Below are 23,406 nucleotides of genomic sequence, written 5' to 3' on the forward strand. Positions count from 1 at the left end.
AACAGATCTAAGGGAAAAGTCTATGATGATCTCTACAGATGCTGAAAAAGCTTTTGACAAAATTCAGTATCCATTCTTGATTAATAAAAAAACTCAAGACAATAGGAACTGAAGGATAATTTCTCAACATGAATTCTTGTGAATCAATCTGTATCTATCTATCTAGCATCTCTGTCTATCTACCTTAGTCATAAAGACAGGATCTTAATGGAAACGCTCTGGAGGGATTTCCACTAACATCAGAAACAAAGCAAAGATGCCCTTTATCTTCTCTACTATTCAACATTTTACTAGTGGCATTAATCCAATGCAATCAGACAATAGAGAAGCATAACTGTAAAGAAGTAAAACTGGCCGGGCACGGTGGTTCAGGCCTGTAATCCCAGAACTTTGGGAGGCCGAGGCTGGTAGATCACTTGAGATCAGGAGTTCGAGACCAGCGTGGCCAACATGGTGAAACCCTGTCTCTACTACAAATACAAAAATTAGCTGGGCGTGGTGGTGGGCGCCTGTAATCCCAGCTACTTGGGAAGCTGAGGCAGGAGAATCGCTTGAACCCGGGAGGCGGAGCTTGCAGTGAGCTGAGATCATGCCACTGCACTCCAGCCTGGGCGACAAGAGCAAAACTCCGTCTCAAAAAAAAAAAAAAAAAGTAAAACTGCCTGTATTTGCATATAATATGATAGCATACCTAGGATGCCAATAATAAAAATAAGCAATAAAAGAAATCAGTAAGGTAGCAGAATATAAAATTAACACAAGGAAATCGATAGCCTTCATATATTCAAGCATAAACAGTTAGAGGGCCTGTGGCAGAGAAACCTCATTTACAGACAGCAATGATGATCAGCTACTTAGAAATAAACCTAAACATGTGATCCCGGACCAGGAAAAACATTTTTCTTTTTACACTAGTGGTACGTTTGAATAAACACTTTAGATTATGTACTGGTATTGTATCAATGATAATTTTTCTGATTTTGATAATCATACTGTGGCTGTGTAAAAGAATGTCCTTGAATTTAAAAAAATACATATGTACTTAGAAATAAAGGGCCATCGTGTGAATCCAGGAGGCAGAGCTTGCAGTGAGCCGAGATCGCGCCACTGCACTCCAGCCTGGGCAACAGAGCGAGACTCTGTCTCAGGAAAAAAAAAAAAAAGAAAAAAAAATAAAGGGCCACCATATCTGAAATTTACTCTCAAATATTTCAGAAAAACAATTATAAAACAATATATACATATAGTTACAAAACTGTATGTGTTTATAATGTGTGTATGTGTATATTTGTGTATATATTATACGTAATGAAAAACAGAGACAGAGACAGAGACTAAAAGAGGCAAAGAGATAGAAAATGATAAACCAAATGTGTTAAAATGTTAAAATTTGGAAAATTCGAAGGGTATGCAGGAATTATCTGCACTGTTATTCTAACTTTTATATATGTCTGAAATTGTTTCTAAATAAAAACATTAAAAAATAAAAAGTCAATAAAAATAAAGTTGTGGGCCTAAAACTGGCTATATAAATGGTGGTATAATAGCAGATACGATTAAGCAGTCATGGGGGAGGTGCAGAATTGAGCTAAAGCTGTAGGTGTAGATATCAAATGATCTACAAGGAATATTAAGCTGAAAAAGGCAATATGCAGACTTTTGTGTTCAAAAATGTATATGATTGAGTGGTAACAGGTTCATAAAAGGTACAGAGATGACTCAATTAAAGGGGCACCAACTTTGACAGAGGTGGAAGGGACTGTCTTAGCACAGATGCATTGTGTCTCAGCACATATGCAGGAGTCCTGGAATATTAGAAATGAAAAATATCTTCTCAAAAATTTACAGGTAGGGAGGTGCAGACTCAGAAAGATGAAGCAATTTTCTAATACTACATTTACCTGGAAGTTCTCAGGTCTCTTGACTCCCAGGTTGGAGTTGTTTCAACTTATCCATCCATCCATCCACTCATTCTTTAGTGAATGTCCACTGGGCATCAACTATGTGCCAGGCACTGTGCTAGCCATAGGGAACACAGTGGTCAACACCCCAGATATGGTCCTTGCTCACACAGGGGCAAAGACAGGCATTAGGCAAGACAGCATACAAGTTAAAAATAATTTTTTGAAGAGTATGATAAAATATTATGAAAGATATAATTTTCACTTGAGGGCCAAGGAAGACTTACTAGAGAAAGGAAAATTTAGGCAGAGACCTGGACGATGAGTATATTGGTTCAATAAGTACCAAAGTGGAAGAACATTCCAGACAGAAGAACAGCCTGTGCAAAGGCCCTAAAAAGGGAAGAGCAGAAAAGAAGCCAATTTTGGCTAGAGTGCAGTGAGCAAGAAGGACAGCAGCAGAGCAAGATGCCTGGGTGTTAAGCAAGGGCTAGATGATGTAGAGCCTTGTTTGCTTTGATTCTGAGTCATGTTTTTTACCACAGAATAGAGGAATGAAAGAAGAGTATGTGTATCTTGCCATTTCAGAGTTTTGAGCTCAGCATTTTTATGATGGGCAAGCACTGTTCCAAAGAGTTAGGGTTAATACATATATAAGATTCTGGCTCAAATAAATAACCTAAGTAGTAACAATAGAGCTGAGCTTTAGAAAGATTACACTGGAATACATTAGGTTAGGAAGGTACATTGGAGCAAATTTGGTTAAATAAGGTAGAATGAGTTAGATCAGTCTGGCTGCTCAGTAGAGGACAGGATGTGGGTGAAGGGTGGGCAGTGGAAATGGAACTCCATGGAGGAGACCTTTGCAACTCATCTGGATGGGAAGCAGAGGAGGTACAGACTAGGATCCTGGCTAAGAAGGGGACAAATGGTGTGGAAGTTCAAGAGAATGAAATAGAATGGTAACGGACTTGGATGCAGGCAGTGAGAGAGAGAAAGATGTCAAGGATAGTGTGCAGTGTGTAGAGTGCTGCTTGAGCAACTGTATAGCTAGTGGAGCCATTTACCAAGGTGGGGAACACTAGGGGAAGAGGAAGTTGGGGGAAAAGGACCAAGGCCCAATACCTCAATAAATGCCCAGATATCTTCTTCAAGGGGATCTCCTGAAGACTAGGAATGTCTCATATCTAAAGAAAAGGCTAAGATGACAGAATTTGGGTAGAACAATAGGCTTAGGGGCAAATGCTCAAGAGTGAGGCTTCCCCAGAACCTCTCAATTCGCATAAAAAGGGGGCTACTGATTCTACTCATTTGGTCCACTGGTACCCCACCTCCCACCTGATGCTGCCAAAGAACCTGCCTTATTCAGCCCCAGCCACGTAGGGCCTTCTTTGTGGATCCTGGCTTGGGGCTCCATTCCCTCCCTGCCCACTTGTCTACATTTTTGGCTCTCTCCTTTGTTTTTCACTGTGGGAACAATGTCTTCATTGCATAAGGGTAAGCTTCTCTCTAATCTGCTACACCCCAATCTGGGCATAGCTCATGTCTTAGTCCATTTTGTGTTGCTGTATCAGAATACCTGAGGCTGGGTAATTTATAAAGAAATGAGGTTTATTTCGCTCACGATTCTGGTGGCTGCAAAGTCCAGGACTGGGCAGCTATATCTGCTGAGGGGCTCATGATGCTTCCATTCATGACAAAGCAAAGCGGGGTCTAGGTGTGTATGGAGATCACATGGCAACAGAGGAAGCAAGAGAGCATCTAGGAAGCAAACTCACTTTTATAATAACCCACTCTCGGGAAATTAATCCAGTTCTGTGAGAGAAAGAACTCACCCCGGTGGGACAACAATAATCTATTCCTGAGGAATCCTCCCCCAAGAGCCAACACCCCTCTACTAGGCTCCACCTCCTAACACTGCCGCACTGAGAGTCAAATTTCAACATGAGTTTTGGCACAGCAGCTAATGACTATGCCATGGCCCTATCTATTTTGGTTAAATGGATTCAGGGCTCAGGCGTTCAACTGCTCTTAGTGAAAAACCAGAAAACCATTACATTTCCCCAGAATTACTCCCCCAGGACAGAAGAAAAAAAAAAAAGATTCACTGGGAAGCAGATGAAGAGAACAAGAGTCTGACATCAATCCTATTCAAAGAATGAATACTTTATGAGCTCTGGCCCCTCTGAACCCAAACTGCACATTTTTGAATTCCTTGTGGAAGGGCCTTCAGGTATGAACTATGAACAATCTGCTATTAACCTTAGAAAAAAGCCACTTCTTTTCAGTCCTATGTTCATATTGGGAGGGTCTTATTACTGGTAAACAAGGATATGAATGGTCCAAGACTCAGAGTGGCAGAAGAATAGACTGCTTTGAGAACACATGGGGTGTTCAAACTCAAAGACATCCTCTGGGGGAAAAGCTCCCCACCTTATTCGATGCAGTAGGCCTACATTTAGGAAGTGTCTTACCTTGAAACTATCCCAGAATGTCGGACAATAAAGGGTCTTATCAATCTTCAATGCTCTGATTTACATGAGGAAACTGAGGCCTGCAACAGTGAAACTATCCATGATTGGGGCCATGGTTGAGTCTCTGGGGAGCACGAAATCCATAAACCCACTCAACTCCCTTCAGCTCTGCAGTCTGAGCTGCACCACAATTCACACAAACGGGGACAGTCGTGCTGAGAAGAGTAGAGGTGAGGGGAGTTGAACATCAGTTTGTAGTCCATCTCTGTCCATGGAGTCAGCCACACACAGAGGTCTGCTTTTTGCGTGCTGCTTTGCTCCTTAGTTCTGTTCTTAAAGGCAGAAGTGTAAAAAGGAGGAAGAGGGCATGGGCAGTGGTCATTAATTGTAATGTTTAACTCAGCTCACATTTTTGTGCCTCCAACCCGCCTTTCTAGCTCTGTTTCCTACTGCCCCCTACAGGTGTCCTACAGTGCCTTCACTTTTCCACTACCTCCCTACAGGTGTCCTATAGCCCCATCGCTTTCTCATTACCTTCTACAGGTGACTTATGGCCCCATCACCTTCCTGCCCACCCTCTACAGTTGGCTTATGGTCCCATGACTTTCCTGCTCTACCCTCTACAGGTGACTTATGGCCCCACACATCTGCATTTCCATGATCATGTCTTTGTTTAGGAGGCTCCCCCACCTGAAATACCTGCCCTGCCGTATTCTCAGCCCGTCACTTTCTTCTTTTCCTGCAAGGTAATTCTCTCAACCCCGTCTCCCATAGGAGGCCATTTAGGACCCGTCCATTCAGAGGCAACATTTTTCTCTTATAATATCCTCCACTGTTCATGGGATCTACTTCATGGCACTTCCCATTTACTTGGCAGGAGTTTTACTGCCTGGCTTCTCACAGGCAGAATCTGTCTTACTCATCTTTGCTCAACTGATACCTGAGTTTCACTGGAATGGGCAAATGTAACATGTCTCTGTTGCTGGTTTTGCTTCCCTATCTAGAACAGGTCACTGGAATCTTAAGAGGTCTCTGCATCCTCCCTCAGAGCTCTTCAAATTATTTTCTTCCTCAGCTATGGGACAACCTGGCTTCCAACATGCAGGATATAAAATGAGACTGTGTGGCATATGAATCTTAGAAGTGATCTTAAAGGCCATTGAGGGGACTTCACTGAAATTAAAAAAAAAATTTTATCAGTGCTTCTCAAATTTTAATGCATGTATGAATTACCTGGAGTTTTTGTTATAATAAAATGGTGATTCTGATTTAGTAGGTTTGGGGTGGGGCCTGGGAGTCTGCATTTCTCACTGGCTCCCAGGTGAAGCCCAATGGCTGGTCTGCGCATCATCCTTTGAGGGGTAAGATTCTACAGCGCTCTTAAACTCCAACAACATGAAGGGCTACCATTGCTTGAGTGCTCAGAGCTCTGGTGCAGGTGTTTCTCCTACAGTCTCCACAACAGCCCTGATAAGTAGGTAGTACTGTTACCCTATTATATAGATGAATGTCAAAGAGGTCAAAGTCACACAGCTAGCAAGGTTAGAGCCAGGAGTCCAGCATGTCTGACTCCATGACTCTCTTCACCAGTTTTCTTCTTCCAACAACCACTGAATGAAGAAAATTTACGTTACTATTTGGAGTGGAGTAAGACTGAGGCTGAGGCCATGATTCTAGGCAAGAGAGGCTGAAATGTCTTTACTCTGCCATGTTTATAATCTGCACAGAATATAGTTACGTTTCAAACAGTGATGCCCTGAGAACACCAGTCTTCTGCCCCACTTCTAGGCCACCATGGAATCCTGGCCACTGTTGATTGAGAGGCTGTTTTCTCCTGGCCACAAACCCAAGCTGGCATAGAGAAGCCATTCCTACCACCTTCCTGGGGCTTGACTTAGCCCCATAGCTTAGCTTTCAGGGTCTGTGAGATTCTTGGCAGTAAGCAGTAGAGAATGAGGGAAGCAAATGCCAAGGGCTGGCACATAAGAAGGGGAGATTCCCAACTTGGATGACCACTCAGTGCCAAGACCAGTGCCAGGAGGAGAGATTGTACTAGCCCAAGGGTCATGGCAAGAGAAAGCTCAGATTTGGCACCAGCGAGGGACTGGAAAACAAGAAGAGCAACAGCCCAGAGCTGCTAGACCTCTGGCTGAGCAAGCCAGCCTCTGGCAAAACAGAACTCCGCCCTCTCTCCTCTCCCAAAGAGACGGTAAAGAAAGCACCAAGATTAGGGTTATAACAGACTTCCTGTGAGCCTCCCCTTCTGCCTAATAGAAAGAAGACAAGCTGGTGAATGCTGAGGAATATGGGACACATTCATGATCCCCAGTGTCCTAAAGTCTCTCTTGCTCCCTACCGGGGGCCATGGGAGATCCAGCTATACCTGAGTTATTCCCCTTTTGAAGAAAGCATACATGTACCCTACAGGTAAGAGCTGAAACTTCCGCAAGCAAGCAGCCTTGCAGTTTATCTGGCACTCCTCCTTTGCCGGGTACTATCACTCCTCTCCTTACGCCAGTCCAGAAGATTGTCCCAGTGGCTTGGCCTGCCACCTACATGGGCCAATGGTAGCAGGCCCACAAACAAGCATTAAACAGGGATATGAGTGAGTCTCCTGAGGGCAAATGTGGTTGGTGCTACCTTAGAGGTGGACTCTGTGAGTGGCTCAGGAACTTGTCCCATGCTTGAGTGCTTAGTGCTCTCCTGCTCCTCAGATCAACCTGACTGGCTTGATTGCTGTGAATCCAGCAGGAGACAGAGTCCTGGGCCATACCGAGGAGTCACAGCATCCTTTCTGCTTTCTGGAGGGTGGTGGGTATCCTTGTCAACAGGACCCATATAGGAAAGGGAGTTTTGCAGAATCATTGCCCTTAGGCAAAATGGCTGAACTTGCAAACAACTACCCGACTGAGAAACTCTCAACGGTTTTTTTTTTTTTTTACCTTTAAAAAAAAAAATATATATATATATATAAACTTTTGTTTGAACAGTAGTTCTGTTGAAGATAAAACTTACCATTCCTACAGGCCCATCTTTACTTCTGATGCAATCATTTTTTTACCAAGTAGCTATGGTGTGAGGTTGACTGGATTCTAACAACATATGGAATCACACTGATGCCGCAAATTTTCCTAAGGGTAAGACTTAGGGAGAGCCTGTGTGTGCTAGCCAGGGTCATGGGAAACACTACTGAATAAAGCTGAGCACACCAAGTCAATGACAGGTTCTCCGTATCCAGACATTAATCAGGAGTGAGCAGACATGAAGTAAACAGGGGTGCCGTCCCACATGTGCAGATCCGAATGACCAATAGTCAGCTGAGATCTTTGGTGCCCTCAGCCCAGAACCCGAGAGTTCCTCTCTGCTCTGCTCCCACTCCTACCCGTCCTCCCCTCACCTATAGAGCCACACAAGAAAGACGGCTCCCAGGTGGTACTGGCTTCACAGAGGCCATTCCCAGATAAGCCTGTACTTCCCTCTCAGGGTTGAAAAAGCTCACTGTTGCCATGGAGACTGGACGCCTTCTGAGTGCTGCGCTTTATCTAGAGTCCAGCATTCAAACACCTTGGTATACTCAAACCCACTCACTCCCCTGGCTCTCCGGACTGTGAAAATATCTAGGCAGGGTTCTATTAGTCAAATGCCTCAGACATCTCCTTGCCACAATCCACTGTTGGTCTGGGGTTCTTGCCCAAATCCTGGTGTGGGGGTGGCAGCCTGTGACTTTACGGAGGCCCACACATACACATCCATCCTTTCTTCCTAGGAGAAAAGGCCTAATTTCAAATCTTGTATCACATGAGGCCATGGGCAGCACCCAGACAAATGGGCTGGTGGGAGTGGTGAGCACAGCCCCTGGATCAGATCAGCTGTGGGGCTGCAGAAAGGGCTGAGGAGATAAAGCAAGCTCAGCACCAGAAGGCAGTGCTGGGTAGGATGTCCACAGTCCACATAAAACCTGACGCAGCTGGAGGAGGTCCCTGACCTCAGCTTTGATTAACTTCTCTGCTTTATTCAGCCTCCCACGTTAATGGTTAGTCCCTGGACATTGTTATTTCCCAAAGTCACACTCCTCAAAAATCTTCTACTCTCACATCCCCCACCAATTCCAGGGACTAAGGCTCTTATCCTTGCTTCCCCTTGTCCTGCTCTCTTATGCTGGTTAGACTATTTACCCCCATCATCACTGACTAACATCTCTGCGTTTTCTGAATTTTATAAGCCAGGCCTGGCTTCATGCCCTTCTCAGAGTCAGATATAGCAGGTGCCATCAGCCTAGCCTCTAGAATCCCTCCAGCCCCACAGCTCCTCCTCCTCAGATCGGTGGGTTTGCACAGTCAAGGGGGCACCTCTGTGATTCCCTTGTTAGTGAGACCCCTAAATTGGCCTCAGGATGGTCACTTTTCCAGCCTTGAACTCATCACCTGCTCCAATGCACTCACCCCTTTTCTAGCATTTAGCCCCTGAACTTTCTGCCTCAGACCCCATGGAGTGCCTGTCTGGGCAGCAGGATGGCCATACCCAAACCAGTCCCCAGCAGCATTATTTGGATGGGATGACGAGATCCGTTCAGGGTTGTTCTGTGGGGCCTGGAAAGGTGCTCGCAGGCCAACAGCTTCTTGCATTCTGGCCTTGTCTCCAGCTCCCAGGTGACCTCAGAGCAGTCCCAGTATTTCCTAGGGCCTTGGAGCTGTGCCGGTTCGAGCTCTGGGCAGAAGCACCCTTATGCTACTTCTCTGGGTTCTGCAGGTTATCGTGAAAAATGATTTGAAGCCAGACTGGCAGAGCTTTCTCCCACACCATTAGGGTGACCAACTGTCCTCATTTGCCAGAAACTGAGGGTTTTCCTAGGACACAGGACTTTCAGTGTTAAAACTGGACAGTCCTGGGCAACCCAGGATGGTCGGTCACCCTAACCCCTTACTTACAGCTGATGGTTTGCTTTCCATTTCACTGAGCAAAGATCACATACACCCACTTGCCTGCACCTGTGGCCGTGTGGCCTATCTGTCATATGTAGCCTGGTGGGGTTTGCTCCTTGCCAAGGCCAGCGCCCCGCCTGAGCTGTAGATTCTATCTGCTTTCACTTACCAAGAATGTTACTTCTGAAATACACCCCCAGCATAATCAATTTTTCCCTTTTTTATTGGATCATTCCTATCTGCAGATAAATGGATGGGATTTCTCTCCTCTTAAAAAAACAAAACAAAGCAAAACAAAACTCTCTTTTCACCATCCTCCCTTCTGGCTGACTACTGCTCTCATTCTCTATAATCCTTAACATTAAAACTCTAAAGAGTTGTCAGTACCTGTAGTCTGCATTTGTCTTCTCCCATTCTCTTATTTTAAAATCTTCTATTACTTTTTCTTTTTCTTTTTAATTTTTGAGATGGAGTTTCGCTCTTGTTGCCCAGGCTGGAGTGCAATGGCATGATCTCGGCTCACTGCAACTTCCACCTCCCGAGTTCAAGTGATTCTCCTGTCTCAGCCTCCCAAGTAGCTGCAATTACAGGTGTGCACCACCACAGCCAGCTAATTTTGTATTTTTAGTAGGGACGGGGTTTCGCCACGTTGGTCAGACTGGTCTTGAACTCTTGACCTCAGGTGATCTGCCCTCCTTGGCCTCCCATTTGTAACTTTTTATTAGGAAACATTTCTGACATTTACTGAAATAATGCACCTTCCTCTTCCCATCACTTGGTTTGTCCAGGTAATGAGCACATCCCAGACATCATCCATTCTCTCTTGCATCCACTGAGTAGATGTTCCCCTCTCCAACCCCCAAACTGTTCCTGCCAAGTTCATCAATGACCTCCACGAGACTCGGTCTTGTGGTCACTTCTCACGCCTCAGCTCATTGGATTTCTCTACAGTCTATAATAGCCGATTGCTCCCTTTCTTGGGAACATTTATTTTTTTCCACTCTATTTCCAAGACAGCACACCACCCTGGTTTCCTGATGTCTGGCTACCCACTCCTGAGTCGTCTTTTCTGTAGGTCCCTCCTCATCCCCCCAGCCTCTCCCTGTTGGGGTGCCCTATGGCTCCATTCTCAGGCCTCATCACCTGAAGAGCACGACTCACTCCCTAGCTAATATCCTCCCAGCTTCAAAAGCCACTCACCTACTGGAAACTCCTACCCTTCTATCCCCAACCAAGAGTTTTCCCTTGAACTCAGCATTTTCACCTGGATGGTTAACAAGCATCTGAAACTTAACATGAAGACACACTGAATTCGTATGCGTCCTGATCTCTGCCTAAAATCTGGTCCTTCCACAGACTTCCACCTTGCCAATACCTCAGCCCCAAAACGTGTCTTTTCTCATTTCCCCAGAGTGGAAGCCAGATTCTTAAACGCCCCACAGGGCCCTGTGGGGTCAATTCCCTGCACCTTTCTGACCACACCTCCAACCACTACACTCTGGGTCCTTCTGTTCCAGCCTCACTGCTGCGCCCCACACAAGCCAGGTAGGCAAAACACAGTTGTTCCTTCACCTGGAAGACCCTTCTCCCGGGAATCCAGACGGCCTGATCCTTCACATCCGTCAGTCAGTCTTTGCTCAATGTCACTTCTTTTTTTATTTTTCCTAAGGCCTTCTGGACTCTCTTTTAAAAAGTGCAGCTCCCCATTCCATTCCCTGCCTTAATTGCTCCAAAACTCCTAACTCCATTGGACCTACTTCATATATTTACTTGCATCTTGATTTATTTCTGTCTTCTCTGACTGACATGTAAGTTTGTCTGCTGTATCCTCAGTGCCCAGAACAGTGTCTGGTATTCAGCCAGTGCTCAGGAAATGTGATTTAGTGGAGGAATTAATGGAAAAACAGGCAATCGCTCCTACAACGAAGCGATCACTGTAGCTCCTTTCTTTTACCAAAGGCTTCAAAAATTTCTCTCCTTCTCTCTCCCTTGGTCTTTCTTCCTCTCTCTCTCTCTAACTCCCACCCTCGTCTATCTGGCTCCCAGCACAGCAGAAAGGACCTGGTGAGTGGTGAGAAATATCAGAGGAGGGCAGGCAGTAACTCGCATCATCACCTCCATGGGGACCTGTATGTCACATTCACTCTGCAGCTGCAGTGAGCACATCTGCCACTGCCGCTGCCACCACTGTGGCACCCCTTACTTACCCTGGTGTGGCCAGGGATATCCCAGTGGAAACGACTGGAATTGACAATATTGAAATGTGGGGGTTCTGGAAAGAATCCCCTGGCTTTTTCAACCAGGCTCAAAAATCAACCAGCCGGACTGAGTTTTTAACCAAATTGCCAAAGTCGAATAGGGTTTCCATAGGGGTATTCATTTAGACAGATTCTGAAAATCTATCTGAAGGGACTGAGCTTTCTCCCAGGAAGGGCAGTCCCTGCCAATCTAGTGTTCATGCTGTAACTCCTGGCTTATCTTTTTTATGACTTCCTGTCTTGCAAAATGTGTGCCTCTAATAAGAAGAGTCATCTTCTACTGAGCATCTACTTGTGGTCCCCATGGAAGCACAGCCCATCCACCACCTCAGCTGCTCCGCAGCTTGGAGAGGCAGGATAGCACAGTGAGCAGCAGCAGATCTTCAGAATCAGGCCTGGATTGGGAATAAAACAAGACTGACCGCTTTATGTTGACTTAGGCAAGTTGCTCAACTGCTCTGAGTTTCACTTTTTGCCTATGAAATGAAGGTAACGACCTCTCCCACAGGGTGGTTGTAAAGGTGAAGATACTGGCACACAGTATGTATGTATTTATGTATGTATGTATGTAAAGACCTGGTACATAGTAAATGCTCAGCAAATAGAAGTCTTCATCACTGAGTTTTCATGGTGGCAGCCTGGGAGGACTCTTTGCCTTGCTAAAGACTGTTCTGGGTTCCAGTGTTGGGGGCTGAGTGATCTTGTCTAATTAACGAAGAAAATATTTCAGGGGGAACTTGGCCTAAACTCATGGGCATTCAGATCAGCATCTTAGCCCTAGATTCTATTTATCATGAGGGATGAATGAACAGGAGGTCAAAGAAAGGAACCAAGAAAGGGAGACATGCAGAAGTAGGTACTTAGAAGGAGATAGTAAGAGGAAAAGTGAGAATCATAAGAGAAAGAATGAGTATGCCATTCAGTTAGAAAGTCCTGAAAAAGGGTGTCAGAACTAATTCTAGTGCCTGGGGAGCCTAAGGTAGTGCTATGTAACCTGGGGGGTTGGCCAAACACTGTGGGACCTTCTAGACAAAAACGAAGGCTCTACCAACAGGTGAGAGAGAAAGTAGAGGCCTTTGAGGGATATGGAGCTCCCACAGGCAGAATTCTATGTTTTATAAGGTCTCGCGTTCTCAATCCCACTAACAAAAGAATACGCATTTATTGCAGGCTTCCTTTGAGAGTATTTAATTACCCATGAACTATGGATCTTGTTACAAAGCAGACAGATCCATATGCATTCTTACCCCCAAGCCCTTGAAGTGGAAGAGCCCCCGCTGATGCTAGACGGTGCTTCTGTCTCCAAGCTGCCTCTAGAGCCTATAAAAAAGGGCTGACAGGGCTGGGCATGGTGGCTCATGCCTATAATCCTAGCATTTTGAGAGGCTGAGATGGGCAGATCACCTGAGGTCAGGAGTTTGAGACCGGCCTGGCCAACATGGTGAAGCCCTGTCTCTACTAAAAATACAAAAATTAACCAGGCAAGGTGGCGCATGCCTGTAGTCCCAGCTACTTGGGAGGCTGAGGCGGAAGAATTGCTTGGACCCGGGAGACAGAGGTTGCAGTGAGCCACAATCGTGCCACTGCACTCCAGCCTAGGTGGCAGAGTGAGACTCCGTCTCAAAAAAAAAAAAAAAAAAAAAAAAAAAAAGGCTGACAGGACTGATGTCAACTAAGATTCCAATGAAGACTCCCATCTTCACTTAGAACAAGGACCATCCATGCTTGGCTCTTGGACAATCAGAGTCTGATTAGAAATACATATTAAATTAAGTGATCCGGGTTAGTAGGGCAATGGTATTACCTTGCAAAGCAGGTGTTGGCTACCCATTTAGTCCTGAGTCAAAATGGGGCAACGCAATGGCTAGATGCCACCAGGAGGCCGGAGGAAAATGTTGGATGAAGAGGGAAAAAGGAATAAAGGAAGAGGATCCAGAAAGGGAGTCACTGAAGTTGAAACAAAGGATAGAGAAATAAAACAAAGAGAATTAAACACATACAAATGAAAGTGACTCCACATTAGATGTTTCTGAATTGTTCCCTTCCATGGGATATTTACATGGGGCCAGTTGCTTACAGCTAGCACTTAGAATTGAACTTAGTTTGCTCTGAAGGAAGAGAGGATGGTTCCTTGCCCTTTTCCAGAGATCCCAGCTGTCCAGAGGACTAAAGAGTCCCTGACATTAGAAGGGAAGTTCAAGCCAGGTGTAGTGACTCAATCCCATAAACTCAGCACTTTGGGAGGGGAAGGTGGAAGGATCACTTGAGGCCAGGAGTTTGAGACCAGCCTGGGCAACATAGTGAGACCCTGTTTCTACAAAAATAAAAAAAAATTAAATTAGCTGAGCATGGGAGCATGCGCCTGTAGTCCCAGCTACTCAAGAGGCTGAAATGGAAGGATCACTTGAGCCCAGGAGTTCGAGGTTATAGTGAGCTATGATTGTGCCACTGTACTTCAGCCTGGGCAACAGAGTGAGACCCTGTCTCCCTCTCTCTCTCTCTCTCTCTCTCTCAAAAACGGAATCTCCATTTCCAAAGTCTGCCTGCACCCACTACCCCCAACCACCAACCTCAAACCCAGATTCTTTGTTCTTGAAACTTTAGCTGTTCTCTAAATAGGGAAATACACACAAGGTACATTCCTGGAAAGAGAAGGTGTCAGAAGCCTTGGTAGAGAAGGGAACGGGGAGAAAAATATGGCACAAATAGTGAATGGGGAGAACAAGCAATGCATGCACAGGAGGGGCAGGTGGTGCCACAGAACAAATTAAGATGGGAGATAAGGAGCATCAGACACAGCATAGCCCCACAGGCATGGGCAGGGGAGGGTCTCCTGGATGCCCCCAGCAGCAGTGACTGAAAGAACAGACGGGGATTGGGAATCACCTTTATGTGGCTCTGATGGAGTCCAGTTCATTTGGAAGCAGTTTAACGTCCACTATTGGATAAATGCATGGTCTGGCTCCCCTATGGCTTGGATCCTCTCTCTTTCCACTCTCGTCCTCTTTTATCCTGCTGTACTCAGACTGGCCTCCTTTCTACTTCCCCAATTCCCACCTTATTGGAGAGGCCTTCCCTGGGAAGACCAGCTTCCTGCCACTGCACTCCATGCTGCCTGCTTTAATTTTTCTCCTTGCACTTATTGTCAATAATTTATTTTGTCTGTTTCCCCCAGTGGAATGTGAGTTCTGTAAGGAACTCCATAAACTCCATATCTTCTAAATATTGCTTAGCACATAGCAGGCCTCATTAAATATTTGTTGAAAGAAAGCATGAACCCAAAGCCATCATATTTATTATATGTATAAAGAGTTCTGTTGGTTGAAGTGTTGGGTGTTTTGGGTTGGACCACCTATAAGAGTAAGGGGTAGGGGAAAGGGTGGGGAACCACTGCAGTGGAGAAACCTCCCTAACAGTTGCCGTGTTCTGTTTGGAAATCCATATTTCCACCTCTGCTCCAAGGTTTGTAGGCTTGTGGTAGCTGGCCTCCGAATTGGCCCCCAACAATCCTCGGCTCCTGATATTCATACCTCAGTGTAGTTCCCACCCACTCAGAATAAGATATTGCAAAAGTAATGGCGTGCAACTGATAGGATTGGTATCAAAGACGCTGTGTCTTCTGTCTTTCTCTTTCTCTGATTACCCACCCTGAGGAAATCCAGGCACCATGCAGCGAAGACACTCAGGTACCCAGGGAGAGAATGTCACGGGGAGGAACTGAAGCTTCTTGCCAACGTCCAGCACCATGTGAGTGAAGTGTCTTGGAGGCAGATCCTCCAGCCCTAGTCAAGCCTTCAGAGGAGGCAGCCCTGCCTGACGTGGTGATGGCAACCTCATGAGACTCCAAGCCCAAAGCACTCAGGTTCCCAACCCACAGGATCTATGTGAGATAACGGATGTTTATTACTGTTTTAAAATGCTAAGTTTGAGAGTAAATTGTCTCACAGTGCTAGGTAATAATCACAAAGTGGATGATGTGGGGACCAGCAATCCCAGGTTTGAGTTAATAGACTATGGCCCAGAATGTATCTTTTAGTGAGTAAATGTGAAGTCCATTTCCCATTCTGGAGATAGCTGGTCTCAGTTTGATTCTGCAACTCTTAGTAGCCACAAATGCCACCTGTATCCTCGATAAACTTTATTTAGACACAAATAGACACAACAGAAAATACATACACAGATACAGATTTTTTTTTCTCTATAGGATGAACAAACATCACATAAGGAATTTAAAAAGTAGGTGCATGGAATGTAAGAAAATATTGCACAGTTCCTTGTTTACTCACACAAGACACGTATCTCAGGGGAAGACAGGGATACACTATCCCTACAACAGAATTCACATTTGATCTATAACAGCACACAGGTGTTGGGACGGTAATTAAAGGAGTTAGGGATCCAGTGACTCTTGATGTGACAGAATGCTCACAACACTCGTGGGACCTTGTTTAAACAAAAGACAGAATTGAGGAGGAGTCCATGCCCCCTGCACAGATGCTCTGCAAGCTGTCAGCTAGGTTGTAAAGCAGCTCAGCAGAAACTCTAGGTTAGCTTTCATCTTGAGGCTTGAAGGTCTGCATAACCTTCTACCTTTGTGTCCACATCATAGAGTGTTTATGGAGACACACTTAGGATGCTGAAACTCTCCACATGCACACCGGCTTAGATACCACAGTACAGAACGTTGACATTGGTTTATAAAATGTAGCTTTCAAAAGGAAAAGGAATACTAGCCAAGAGGCGAACACACACATTGCAAATGCTGCTACATCCACCGGCAGTTTTCCACCACACTCCCTGTGGTCCCCTCCCACAAGGAGCCGCCGGCATCTGTGTCCCTGCCATGGGTGGAGCGGGATGGGTGTCTCTTGGAAGTCTATCGCCCTCTAAAGTCACACCTGTGACCTCCTGGTAACTCCTGTAAGAAGCCACGCATGTCACCAGGACAAGCTGCCATGGAACCACCCCACTTATTCCTGTCCCAGACAAGCCTCTGGCCTCCACACCATCTTCTCATTTCAGATGGGGTTCCCTAGGCAACCTTTGTATTTTAGTAAAAAATGGTTTCCACTGTACCCTTGGTGTGTCCTCTTCCTAATGTGACAAATCCAGATGAGATGAAGTTATGGAGATCAGGTCCTCCACTTCGGTAAGCATCCTTCCCATAATGCCCTGCAAGAAGATGGGGCAGAATTACCTGGCGCATCCACGACACCAACATGGAAGACAAGCGCAGCTGCATCTCACCCAACAGTGATGGCGTGCATGTTTTAAAACCAGCAGCTAAGTTAGAAGGTGGAGGCAGCCAAGAATATATATACACATACATATAAAATATATATTATATATGAAAAATATATATATTACTGAATATATATACATACACACATATATAATTATATATACATATTATACATATATGTGTGTGTATATTAGTATATATACTTATATATATCTAGTATATTAGTATATATACTTATATATATCTAGTATATTAGTATACTTATATATATCTAGTATATTAGTATATATACTTATATATATCTAGTATATTAGTATATATACACACATATATGTATATAAAACTGTGCAACAAAGAACAAAGTCCTGGGAACATTACATTACATTGAAAGTATAGGAGAACAAAGGAGATACACGGCTTGATTTTGGCATTTCTGGCTGAGCGCAAGGTACACCAGAACCTTAGTCTATTTGTCCCACCACTCTTTCCTTTATCTCACCTTCCCTCTGTCTCTTTCATCCATTATTCATTTGTTTTTTCTTTCTAATGTTTATGAATCATACCACAACCTGTGGGACTACAGCTCGTGACTTCAGAGAAATCCGACAGCAGCTGAGGCTGACAAATAGAATGGTGGTTACAAAATACTGAGAAAATAAATACGTGCTTCGCTTCTTTAACTTCATGCAGCAGACATTATCCCCTGCCTGCCTAATGCAGAGATCTACCTGTGGTTTTGTGGGGAGGAAAAGACAGAGGGCAGGTTAGGATTGTGGATAGAAATTCAAATAGAACTAAGTTAATGTTCTACTTCCGACATTCAAAATAGGATTTTGCAGTACGCTTGAAATACAGGCACTGTAAAAAAAGAAAGGCCTCCCTAAATGCCCTCCTAAAGTATGTACATGTGAAAAAACCATTTCTTTCATGTTACCAAAAGAGTGTGTTAAAAATCGTACGTATAACTATAACAATGCACAGGCCTACTTCAGATATGATGTTAAGTTTAAAAATGGACAGAAATGGTTCATTAAATAGAATCACAGTGCTGTAAAAATTCAAACCAGTGCGTGCATGTGCGCGCACACACACACACACACATAAGATAGAAAAAAAGCACACAAACATATCAAAGACAAATCTCTTTGGATAGTAGGAACACGAGTGCTATTTCTTCTGTCTTTTCAGCTTTTCTATATTTTCCAAGTGTTTTTTCCATATGAATATGTAATTTGTCTCATATAAATAGGTAAAATAAATGCCTAATGGAAAAATTTATGAAAATATAAAGACAACGCAAAGCGTGATTTTTCGTAATGCCACTTTCTGGATCAGTAGATTGCAACCCTGGGTGCGTGCTGGAATCGGAGTTGGGGGACGAGGAGGAGAGCATTAGAACAGACAGCTAACGCACGTGGGGCTTAAAACCTAGACGACGGGTTGACCGGTACAGCAAACCACCTTGGCACATGTTTACCTATGTAACAAACCTGCACGTTCTGCACATGTATGCTGAAACTTAAAGTAAAATTTGTTTTTAAAAATGCAGACCCTCAGACTCAACTCCAGAGATTCTGATTCAATTGGGTGGGGTCCGGGCTTAGGCAGGTATATTTTTAAAGCACTCTCTAGTGATTCTAATGTGCCACCGGAAATGAGAACCACGGCCTTAGTGTAAATGGAGGAACAACTAAGCTCAGTTTATTCAGGTGACTTCAATGAATACCTCTTAGGCGCCCAGCTCTACCCACAATTTACGTTCAGGGCTTCAGCACTCTTCCTCCGAAGAGTGGAGTCTAGCTCCATTCCCTCCCTCTTACCCCAGATCTCAAACCTGAGAGTGCCTCAGCATAGCCAGGAGAGCTTAAAACAGGTGCTGGGCCCCACTCCCAGAGTTTCTGATTCAGAAGATCCAGGACAGGGCTCAAGAGTCTGCACTTCTATCAAGTCTCCTGGTGATGCGGATGCCGCTGTTTTGGGGACCACACTCTGAGAAGTAATGCCTTCGTGCATCAGGAACAGGAGAATCTTGCCACTGTTTCCCTCACACCCTCCCTTCTGGAATAAGTTACCTCCTTCCTTAGGGCACACAGCTTTCCAGGAGGAGCATTCTTGCTGTAAAATACTGTGGCCACAATCCTCACTTTTATAGAACAGAATTATTAGGCTGGGGGTGGTGGTTCATGCCTGTAACCCCAGCACTTTGGGAAAAAAGAAAAAATGCTGGGGCATAATGAGGCAGCACCAAGAGCATTTGAAAGGAGTAAAGAATTCTTTGGTCAAATCAGTTTGGAAAATGTTGAGTTCAATGAAATGAAAAGCTACATAAAAACCAAGTCTAGGGACTTCTCACAAGGCAGTGATCACTGAACTGTCTATGAAGCTTTTATGCTTTTCAAAGCCATCCATTGGGACACTTTTTGGGAAAGCTGCTGATGAGACTGAGGTGGAAAAAGCCTAATGACAGTTTCAGCTTTCATTTGAACTGTGGTTCACAAAGTTGAGCGTGCACCACACTCTCTTGGATGGCACAGATCGCAGGGTCCCGGCTCCAGAATCCCGGATTTAGTAGGTCAGAGGAGAGGCCTGACAATCCCCATTCCTAACAAGCTCCCAGATGATGCTAATAATGCTCTTAGGTCCAAGGACAACTCTTCATGAACCACTACGTTTGGACCAGTGATAGGTCAGTCTTCTGCTGGACCCAGGGTCAAGGTCTAGAATGATCTGCATTCTCTGTAGCCTCCAAAGTTTAATATGAACCAGGGCGGCATGAAGAGAAGAAGGGCTCGTTAAAAGGGAAGCCCCAGGCCGGGCGCAGCGGCTCACGTCTGTAATCCCAGCACTTTGGAAGGCCGAGGTGGGTGGATCATGAGGTCAGGAGATCGAGACCATCCTGGCTAACATGGCAAAACCCCGTCTTTACTAAAAATACAAAAAATGAGCCAAGTGTGGTGGCACGGGCCTGTAGTCCCAGCTACTTGGGAAGCTGAGGCCTGAGGCAGGAGAACTGCTTGAACCTGGGAGGTGGAGGTTGCAGTGAGCTCAGATCGCGCCACTGTACTCCAGGCCGGGCAACAGAGTGAGACGTCTCAAAAACAAACAAACAAACAAAAAAAACCGTGAAGCCCCATGCAGGCAGACAGAAGAGAGGGGAGTCAGTGCCTCTTCTTTTCCTTGGCGATGCATAGAGTTAATGGGTTGATGATATGAACTCATGATTATATGAGTGGGTATCATAGGATTTGTTAGCTGTAACACAAAGAACCACCCCCTTCCTTGTCCTGCAGTCTCTGCCCATCTGCCACTTATCAGGGTAAGAGGACAAAAGAGGGCAAACTTTGACCAGATTGCAGTTCAAGAGAAACAACCATGTATATCCAGCAGAGCTCTGAACAGAAGTAAGCCAAAGTTCCGTGAAGCATAAGCACTTCCATGTCACAGGACGGACAGACACACAGTCCACAGCCAGTGACCAGGATGGTTTCAGGTTTCAGAGCATGCCTTCCACCACCTGCTGAACCGAATGGTGCAAATCAGCATCCTGGTGATGTCTATACCTCCAGTTCTGCCACTGCCCCCTCACCTTCACCACTGACAACCCTCCCTAAAGCAACAAAGATTTTATTTTAGCTCAGTCACTGCCCAGGCTGCCTCGACCTCCCGTCAGAACTCCATGCCTTTCCCAAATCTCAGCACAATTCAGAAGTCCTAGAGACAGCACCAACAGACAACTGTCCTCAGGCAGGAGGCAGATTCAAGCTAAAGAGAGGACCATGGCTGGGCTCCTGGAGTGTGTGATACGGCTGACTCTGATAAGAAAGCAAGTGGAGGGAAAGTTTCTCTGTGAAACAGATTTGCTGTAAGGAAAGGAGGGAAAAAATGAGATAATATCCAAATGGTGATCTCTGTAAAGACTTAACAGAATTTTGCATCTGTGAGATTAGACCAACAGCCATAAGGGGGAAACAAATTGATCAGGACAGTTTGCCTCGGGTTGCAGATCTGGACTAGAGAACGGATACACAAGGAAACTGATAAAGGAGAGTCCAATGAGAGAAAGGCACTGGGTACTCAGAGGGGAAGGACAAAGAGATAAAAACTGTGGGAGAAAAGACAGGGCACAGAGGACAACTTTAGGAGTCATGTCTATTTAAAATAAGACTCCCAGAGGAGAGACAAAAGGGAGAGTTCAGAAGCAATAATTACAAGTTAATAGTTTTTCTTTTTTTCTGAACAGATTGGAAGACTTTAGTCTTTCGATCAAAAGAAATAATCAAGTACCAGATTATGCATTAAAAGGGACCGATATCTAGATATACCCTGGTGAAATGCCATTTTAAAAAATAAAGGAGAAAACTCAAGCCAACATCATAAAACACAAAACCTACAGAAAGTGCAGCAACGTTTTTAAGAATTTTGACCCCTTCATTTTTGTAGAGGCGGGACAGTATACTGGTGGAGGGACACTGTATCTGGAAATGACTGACAAGATTCAAACCTCTGTGTGTCTGTGTCCTCAAATGCAAAATGAAAACAATGATGATGCCCATTTCATATTATATATGTTACATATAATATGAATTATATATGTGTTATATATAATATGAATACACAAAGCAGTTAGAACAGTAGTACTAGTATTACTTAAGTACTACTATTACTACTATTTAAGTACTAGTATTAAGTGCTAGTACTATTACTATTTAAGTGCTACTAGTATTATTTAGGATAAGAGCTTGCTATTATTTTTGAATGAAGATGTTTTGATTCCATTCCTCTACCTAAAAATTCACTGAAAATAATGAAAAGAAAGGAGAATAGAAAAGCTTTCTTCACAAAAAAGTCCAGACTTTTCACTAAATAGGGGAAAAATATACAAACATAAACATACATGCAAATATACACAAAAACACATACACAGAAATCAAGTCAAGGACTAAGAAGCTAAATACAAAAAAAATCACACACTAAAAACTGTCACATGAGAATCAGAGAGAATATGTTAATGATCTCAGAGTAAGAATTTTTAAACAAGACTCAAGTCAAAAACTAGAGAGAAAACAAAAAAAAATTTTAAACTGTGGTACATCAAAAGCAGTCATGAAACTACAAGTCAAAGACTAAAAATGTATATTTACATTACTTTCTAGAGCACGTAAATAACTTCACTTAATAAGAAAGTAAACAACCCAATTAAAAAAATAGGGAAAAGAAATGCATAGGCGACTCAAAGGAGAGAAAACCCAAAGGGCAAATACACATAAAGTAGTGTTCAATCTCACATGTAATAGGGAAATTCAAATTAAAACCATAAGAGGTATGATTTCACACTCAATAGACTAGCAAAAATTAAAATGCCTGAGCCTACTGACATGAATAAGCAGAAACAAGAACTCATGTACCTTTCTGGGAGTGTAAATCGGTTCAACTGCTTTGAAAAGAACTTTGGCAATGGCTAATAAAGTTGAATGTGGATATAGCAGGAAACTGGCCACTGTACTTCTAGGTATATAACCTAGATAAATCCTCACACGTGCATAAGGAGATAGGCACCAGCATGTTCACTGCAATATTGTTTGTAATACCGACAATTAGGGAAAAGAATCTATCTTCCCAGCCAGAGAAAAGTCATAAATAGTGGTGTACTCACACAATGTATTCTTATACAGTACAAATGAAATGTAATGAAATTAAATGAACCAGAGCTCTAAATGTCAGCATGGATGTTTCTCAGTCATAATGATGAATGCACAAAGCAAACAAGAAAAGCAGGATGACATGACACACAGAGAGTTTTAAAATATGCAACATAACACATTATGTTGTTTAAGGATGCGTGCATATGTAGTATTATACAGACACAAAGAAATTCATTGAAATGATAGAGATTTTAATATAACAGATAATTCTGTAGGTAAGAAGAAAAATGTAATTGAGCAAAAGTATAAAAGGTACTTCTCTGTTTCATTTCCTATGCTGGGTAGCTGGAGACTTGCTTGACAATTAAACAATTTTTTGTTTTATTTGTTTATAATCTAGATAAATGATGGACGGATAGATGGATAGACAGATGGATAGACTGATTGGCGGCTTTTGGTTAAGTGGCTGTTACCTGAGGGTTTTATTCATTGCCAAATTATCCTTTAAGAATAAAGGCCACAAAGAGTGTCCAGTTTTAAGAACTCAGGGACTAAAATACCCACGAGTCACCATAGATGGGAGAATTAAAATAGACCTGATGAAAAAATCTGCCAAGAAAGAAAAAAAACCTCCAGAATTTCTAAAAACATGAATGTATTTATCTGTAATCTTCAAGCAGTACACAAATCCCAAATTCATTAAGAAAAGATTGGCAAACTAGATTACACATTTTTAAGCATTTAACGAGTTATCTTTATTGACAGAAATAAAGTTAAATGATACTGGAGTTGCCCCAGAAAATCTGGTGTAAAAACAGGGTAATAAAAGTACACTGTGGTCATGAAATAAAACCGAAAGTAGCTTGAGGGGTGGGGGAGCAATTCTCCATCTTTAGAGCCTGCTTGAAATGCGTTATGTGCCCTCAGAACAGGCACAGAGCTGGCCTCTGACAAGCTGAGAGGGAGC

General features: G+C 43.8%; 1 protein-coding gene across 4 annotated transcripts in view; it reads right to left on the reverse strand.

Moving 5' to 3' along the window:
* SHISA6 (shisa family member 6) overlaps nucleotides 1–23,406 on the reverse strand; it is a 324,781-nt gene that overhangs the window by 169,995 nt on the left and 131,380 nt on the right. For 2 of the 4 annotated variants that reach the window (XM_054671037.2, XM_054671036.2), the window contains exon 3: nucleotides 16,632–16,727. The exons of the other annotated variants lie outside the window; for them this stretch is intronic. In XM_054671037.2, the coding sequence (XP_054527012.1) occupies nucleotides 16,632–16,727 (96 nt within the window). The remainder of the gene's footprint in view (nucleotides 1–16,631; nucleotides 16,728–23,406) is intronic. 4 annotated transcript variants of the gene reach the window in all.

Source organism: Pan troglodytes, chromosome 19 (genome assembly GCF_028858775.2).
Source record: "Pan troglodytes isolate AG18354 chromosome 19, NHGRI_mPanTro3-v2.0_pri, whole genome shotgun sequence".
Taxonomy (NCBI): domain Eukaryota; kingdom Metazoa; phylum Chordata; class Mammalia; order Primates; family Hominidae; genus Pan; species Pan troglodytes.